Below are 7,413 nucleotides of genomic sequence, written 5' to 3'. Positions count from 1 at the left end.
GAGGGAAGTGTTGATATCAAATTTATATGAACCAAATGCGCAAACTTAGATTATCACACACACACTGCTCAGAATTTCATGAAGTATCATCATCAAACAGAACTTTATAAAACCGTTTCCTTTCCTCGGGGTCAAACAAACCTCCCGGCTTATTGTTTCCATCCTTATCATCATCTGAGTCAGCATTTTCGCTTCTTCTCCTCCTACACCTTACTTCATCTACTCTAGCCAAAGGAACACCTTTCTTCCTCCTCTTCTCCATATTTATGAGACGCCGCCTCTGATTGTACTCATGAAGCCCTTCCTGCATCAGTTCCCCAAATTTCTCCTTCACAACAACCAAAGGATCCTTTTCAACAAGTTCAGACCCAACATACGCCTCCCTAAGAAGAACTGTGTAAATCTGATATTTGTTGGAAACATAGAAAATCCCAGGGTGCTTGAGCAACAACACATTCAACCTATCAGGCAAAGCAAACTCTCTCCTAAAATGACCCAACTTCACTATTGAGGCTTTCTTCCAAAGAGTCAAAGACAACACCTCATGTACCAATCCCACATTCCTCTTCTCCATCTCTTTCGATCCCTCCACCAATTCCCTATGGTCCATGTAAGGCGAAAAGTAAGGAACCAAATCGAATTCACGGAATCTCTCCCATGATTTCACCCAACTGAAAGGCAAAGAACACGAGAATGTTGGCCTTGTATTGCCGCTCCTCCTGGCTGCAACCTCCACTGTGGATACAGCAAATTCAGGGTCCCAGTGAATCAATTCAATCTCCATAGAGCTCCTCCTCCCACCCTCATTAACAACACGGAACAAATTTGGGTACTTTGCAACAATCCTAATCACGTAATCATCGGGAAATCCTAAATTCCTTTTCAGCTCATTGATTTTCAGAACATTAATCCTCTTGTTGACGCTCATCATAAGTAATTTTGCTAACCTGCAAACGAAAGCATTTTCTTGAGACTCCCTAACAGATTCCTCCTCTTCGACAAGGCTCATCATGCGCTTGGAGAGGTGACAGCGGTGTTCATCGCCGGTGAAAGTAACATCGAAGCAGGAAGGGTACTTGTGGAGCCAGTTGAGGGCTTTGCCTTTGAGGTCAAGGGTTTTCAACTTCTTCTGAAGGGATGCAATGGGGATCTCTTGGTTTGGATAGCGGAGGATGATGTTCTTGATCTGGTTGTTGACAATCCAGCGGCGGTTGCGGGAGAGCACGGATTCGAGGTCTGGATCTTTCTTCATGGACCACAGGGAGAAGGTTCGGTGGAGAAGAGAAAGACATTGTAGTTGTTGTAAAGACGAAATCAATGGACCACGACGATGAATAAGTCTTGTGAGCATGTGATTTGGTCTATTGAGACAAGAATGAATGTGACAAATGGTTCGAAGTTGCGATATGGTTCATCGTGGTCCAGAATCAATTCCAATTAGGCAATTAACAATCACATTGTAGCAACGAAGCCTATTAACAATCAACAATTAATTAGAGACAATTAACAATCAATTCTAACAATGGTAATTTCAGGGCCCTCCTAATTAAAATTGAAAATAAGGTGCATCCCTATTATTTATATTAGTAGAATCATAATATCATAACCACAAAATAACATTTTCTTTCCAATTCAAAATTAGCAAACCAACCCAAAATCAGCAATCGACAGGATAACTAAATTAGTAATTAGCAAACTTCTCATTCAACAAATTGACAAATTCAAGTCTCATCGTAAATTCATAACCAAGCAATTAGTCCATTACATTTCATCAAGGTTGCAAGAACTAAATCGGTCATACCGGTTTAATTAAATATAAAGTAAAATTATTAAAAATTTAATATATAATTTAAAATATTTAAAAAACAATATCAATCAACAACAAAATTACTTCAAAAAATTTAATAAAACCACCATCAACTATCATCCATCAAAATTTAAGAGAGCAGTGAAACACCATCAACAAAATTATTCAAATCAACCATCAACAACTATTCCAGTTTCATGAAAAATTATAAAAACCAAAAACTTAACAACAGAAGCAGACACAACATTATTCTCCCTAAGTTCAGAATAAACAAATCAGTACCACCATAGCACCATCAATAACTCAGAATTAAAAAAACCAGCAATCAACAACTCAGAAATCAGAATCAATAAAATTAACAAAATTTAACAATGCAGTGAAGCACCATAGCTACTCAATAATTACTCAATAGTTACTCAATCAATTGCATGCTTTCTGAATAAGATTTCTGTGATTCAAGGACACATACAAAATACAATAAACTGATATAAATTGCTTTCTCAATCAATTGCAGACAATTTGGAGTGCAAGAAAGCAAGTTAGAGCGAAAACTTTCATGGCGAGGGTAGGGGATATAGAAAGGATAGAGATGATATAACTAGCGACAAATAAAGTGAGAGAGACCAAGAGTTACAAGGCCATGCACCCTCCGGGCACCAGAATAAAACTCTGTAATAATTGTCCACAAAAGTGCGAGAGTTTAGGATTTGTTAAATTGAGGCAGCGGTTACCGGCAGTGAGGGAGAAAGGGAGGTGACGGCACGGCGAATACTCCACCACCGAGCAGAGAGAGACGTCGCAGTGAGAAAGAGACAGAGAGAGCTCGAAGAGGGACAGGGCGACGGAAATAGATCCGTGCGACGCCGAGGAGAAGAAGGTCGAGGAGAAGCAACAGACCTTCCACAGGCAAAGACAGACACGAGCTCGACAACAAGGACAGGGCGGCCAACGACGAGGACGAGCCAACCTTTTGCTGATTTGCTCTGATAGGGTTAGGGTTGGTGAGTGGAGCTTTGGGCGTTTCAGCGTCTGTGAGAGATTCAAGGGGGAGGGGGACGGGTGATTTGGCATCTGGGCTGACGGTTTTTTTTTTATATTTTTTTTTGGGTAGCGAACCGGGAGATTAAAAACCGGTCCGGTTCAGTCGATTTACCAGTTAACCGCTCGTTCGACCAATTAAGTAACCTTCGGTGGTCCTCCAACGAGAAGAGTATGGAGGAGAAAGTGCACGAATGTGACGCGGAGAAGCTAGCGGCACTGCAACAGTCCTTCTCCTTATGTTTACAATGCAAAAAACTGGCAGAATATAAGGCTCGATAGGGAGTAAGACCGCCGATGACGAGCACCCAAAGGACGGCAAAGCTCGAGCAGAGACACGAGGAGGGAGAGAGGCGAGGGGGCGCGAGGACGACACGAGCAGGAGATGCGCAATGTTAAAACCAAGGTTGCGATAACCGGACCGGTCAATAAACCGATGAGGTCACTGGTTCAATGGTTCGACCGAGGTTCAACCGGGATTCAACCGGTTTAATTAAATATTAAATAAAATTATTAAAAAAACTAAAAATAATTTTAAATATATAAATTCAATAATTTCTAACTTAATAAAATTTAAAATTTCACATAATAAATTATCCATAACTTAATATTAGAGGTTCACAAACAACTTCAAACATCAAAGCAGTGATGAGGCAGGGGACCTGGAATGTAGCAGAGACAGACTGGGAAATGGAAAGGGGAAGAAGAGCAGAAGTAGTGCCGCCCAGAGTTGGTGGTGGCTGGCTGAGCTCGCGGCAGTGCAGAGAGCGGCGCGAGCGGCGGAACGATGCAGGGCAGAGAGATTCAGCTTCTCTCTGTGGCAGTGACGAGAGCTGAGGGGGGTGCAGAAAATCATGAACAAATAACCTCAGCAAATCAAAAACCAAAATCAATTCATCATGAACAAATAACCTCAGAAAATAAAAAACCAAAATCATGAAGCAGCAAACAAATTCATCATGAACAAATAACCTCAGAAAATCAAAAACCAAAATCATGAAGCAGCAAACAAATTCATCATGAACAAATAACCTCAGCAAATAAAAAAACAAAATCAAGCACAGAAAATCAAAATCAGAAGGCAGCAAATAAATCAAAATCGCAAACAAATAAATCATAAAAAGTTAAAATGCCAACATCCAAATTTATCATCAATCATCAAAATCCGCCATAAACCACAACATTATTGATACCAATGCTGCATGCCATTAATTCTAGATTGAGTCATAAATTAAGGAATGGAATAATATATATCCTCCTGCTTTAAGTTTGCTTATTGATTCCATAATACAGTATATATCTGTTCACCAGTTTTGTAATTTATCATCCACAAAAGGGAAATTACAATCCAGTGAATCCACAAAGACCTCAAACTTGTCAAGTTTCAAAAATTTAACAAATATGGATATATGTGTGAACTGTTCCCCTAATTATCTACACAGACTTGCACATGAAGATGGAGATATCATTAACACTTTTTTTGGGGGAATAATTAATTTAAATATTAGAGTGCAACCGTACTAAACGTAATGAAAGGGGAGTGCTTAAACGCCATTCTCTTTGCTTCTTATTCAGTGGTCTTCCTTTCCCTCTGTTGCCTCTCACATCAGCTATACCCCACGTGCAACACTTAGTTTCCATGTCAAAGGTTTCAAGCCTGAAGACCCCATCACCTTCTGCAGATGAATTATCAGAATCATTAACAATGGAGTAATTCACATACATAGGCCGGTCCTTGAATCGATCCAGGTCGGTTGGAATCCGAACTATTCTTTCAACACTTGGAGAAGACACTTAAAGTAACAGAAAGTCAGATTTGTTAAGATAATAATCATAGAACCAACGAACAAGAAACTTTGATTAAGCCACTAGTGGAACTAATATGATAACATAGGGCTTCAAGTTGTGATTGTGATAGTCTCGCATTATATATATTCAACATAGAACAAACTGCTAGTAAGTTAGTTGAAATGGTACCTCCAATACAATCTAATCCAATTACAATATCACAGCAACCCACAGCAAAGTTCACACATTAACTAAAAACAATTATTCACAATTATTCAATTCAGTAACAACAGCAGGGTTCACGGATTAACTAACAACAATTATTCAACCCAGTAACAACAGCAAGGTTCACAGATTAATTAACAATAATTATTCAACAATTATTCAAACCATAACAAGTTCACAAATTAACTAACAACAATTATTCAACAATTATTATTAAAAAAAAAATACCTAGAAGCTAGAAGCCTAGAACAGAGCAGGGCAGATCTTGAGCAAGAGGGAGACAAGGGCACGACCGAAGGGCTGACCGGTGGAACAGAGATGGCGCCGGCGACGATGGAACAGAGCTGCGCGACGGAGGTAGGAGGCGAACCCGGTGACGGTGTTTTCAAAGCTGAAACAGTAGCTGCACGATGGTGGAACAGAGCTGTACGATAACGACAGTGGCTTCGAAGCTCGTTTCGACGACGGCGGCGTGAGCTGGACGGAGGTGAGGGAGTGAGATCGATGAGGGTGAGAGGAAGGAGGAGCTCGAGGGACATGGGAGGGATGGGTTCGCGTTTAGCCGTTGTGTGGAGCTAGGGTTGCTGGGTTGGGTAATTGGCTAGGGCATCAGCATCCAAAACGACAGCGTTTTTTGCAAAATTTAGAAAACCAGCCGGATCCCGATTCGGTTCAACCAACCGGTTTCCGGCCGGTTTGAAAGTCCAACATCAGTTTTTCAAATCTCCGATTTCAGCGTCTGTCCGAATCATTATTCCCTTTGGTATACGGTTCGACCAGTTCGAACCGGTTTTCAGAACCTAGTCAATACCTTGCAACAAATGCTATTCAAGTGTTTCTAAGCTTTAAAAAAAAACATTTGAAATCATAGTTATCAGAACCGAATCGGCAATCCACCCGGTCATATGACCGAGTCACTGGATCACTGGTTCAACCGGTGGGTCATTGATTCACCCGGTTGACCCGGTCATAATTTAAAAAATATAAAATTATATAAGTGAAATCAGAATTACATATTAAAACTTAAAATGCAAATCTTTACAAACATAATAATAATAATCAGATGTTAATTTTTAGACAACTAATGATGCAAAAAGAGATAATAAACTAGTTTCTAGTACAAAATACTTTCTCTATTTAAATAAACAAGAGCAAGCAAAAGTTAACATAATCGATAATCAAGTCCAAGTGATTTTAAGATCGACATCTATATCTTCATAGGACAATTTTAGAGCTTGATCAACATTTTCCTCATTTTGATTTGTATCTATATCTTCCATAAGAAACACTGCATTATGATGTTATGCAGAACATCAGAAACAGAGAAAGAAGAGTTTGAAGAGAGAGGTACAAGAAACTAGTGAACTGAATTAACTTCATCTTATTCTTTCATCAATGAATCAATTCTACACACCTCTTAGAGGGATGCAAGGGCTTTATTTATAATAGAGTTGGAAAAGAGAAAGATCAGAGATCAGAGTAACAAATCCTAACTAACTGTACCAAACTGATTTTGTTATTGACTAACTCTGTTATCTCTTATCCCTTAACATACAGTAACAAAAGATTTAGCATTTTTTAAGCAACACAACAAGAAGGTTCAGTAACAAATTCAACTCAAGTCAGTTGTCCAGAAACAAATTCTACTTCCAGCAACAACCACATTTATGATAGGTTCATGATAATCAGTAACAAATTTCAGCAACACATTCAACTTTCAGCAACAAATTATTTTGGCAACAAAATCAAAGTGCAGTGATACAGCAACAAAATTGAAACAGAAAGAACAGCGTGAACTCACCAAATTGGGTTGCACGAACCACGAAGGAATCTGACGGCGAAGGAGAAGCTGATGACGAGGGAGAAGCTGACGGCAAGGCTCGAAGCAAGAAGACGACAACGAAGACCAGCGCACTGGGATCCGTTGCCTCTATTACCGGCGACGAAGAGCGCGGGGAAGGGAGAGATCGAGACCAGGTGCGAGACAGACCGTGAGAAGCAAGAAGATGACCACCACCACCACCTGAGGGACCAGATGCGGTTCCGTCTGCTTCTGCCGCCAGCAAAGCGAGCGCAGGGGCACGGGACCGCGACGACGACCAATGTGAGTGGACGAGGTGAGAGATTGAGAGAGCGACGAGGTGAGGCCGTGAGAGACTGAGAGTGACGACTGTCGAGGTGAGGGGAGAGACGAGAGAGGGACTACTGAGTACTGAGTTCCGACTGCCGAGCTAGAGACGGAGAGAGCACAGAGACTGGCTGGGTTAGGGGGGTTCTACTCAGACTCTCAGATTTGGCATTTGGGCATAGGGTTTCATCAAAAGGAAAGGGGAAGAAGGGGTTATGAAACGACGCCGTTTCAGATAATAGGAAGAAAAGAAAAATGACCCGGACCGGGTTAAATTAACCGGACGGGTCACCGGGTTTCACGAAAACCCGTCAGTTCAAACCGGGTTCGACCAGGTCTGTTGCACAACCAGTTCAACGAGTGGCTCGACCTGGCTAGGTGATCGGGTGACCGGATTTTCGGTCGAACCGGCCAAGTCGAGCCGGAT

The 7,413-nt window shown here is 41.0% G+C and overlaps 1 protein-coding gene across 11 annotated transcripts; it reads right to left on the bottom strand.

Annotated features, from left to right (window-relative positions):
• LOC107626211 (protein ROOT PRIMORDIUM DEFECTIVE 1) lies at positions 30–7,182 on the bottom strand. Of its 11 annotated transcripts, XM_021116527.1 has the most exons (5): positions 6,660–7,182; positions 5,087–5,682; positions 4,367–4,521; positions 3,508–3,712; positions 30–1,472 (listed from the first exon to the last, which is right to left on the bottom strand). In XM_021116527.1, exon 5 carries the CDS (start codon positions 1,349–1,351, stop codon positions 77–79), a length of 1,275 nt encoding a protein of 424 aa, XP_020972186.1. In that variant the 5' UTR covers positions 1,352–1,472; positions 3,508–3,712; positions 4,367–4,521; positions 5,087–5,682; positions 6,660–7,182; the 3' UTR covers positions 30–76. The 11 variants fall into 11 exon arrangements, with proteins under 11 accessions (XP_020972186.1, XP_020972188.1, XP_020972189.1 ...); XM_021116529.1 differs by lacking the exon at positions 4,367–4,521; XM_021116530.1 differs by lacking the exon at positions 4,367–4,521 and having other exon boundaries at positions 3,508–3,678.

The sequence above is a fragment of the Arachis ipaensis genome, chromosome B02 (assembly GCF_000816755.2).
Source record: "Arachis ipaensis cultivar K30076 chromosome B02, Araip1.1, whole genome shotgun sequence".
NCBI classification, from domain to species: domain Eukaryota; kingdom Viridiplantae; phylum Streptophyta; class Magnoliopsida; order Fabales; family Fabaceae; genus Arachis; species Arachis ipaensis.
Note: the sequence above shows the minus strand (reverse complement) of the source record. Positions and strands in the feature narration are given on the sequence as shown.

Excerpts from the sequence above, each read along its gene's own strand:
- LOC107626211 (XM_021116527.1), bottom strand. The coding sequence starts at position 1,351 with ATGCTCACAAGACTTATTCATCGTCGTGGTCCATTGATTTCGTCTTTA.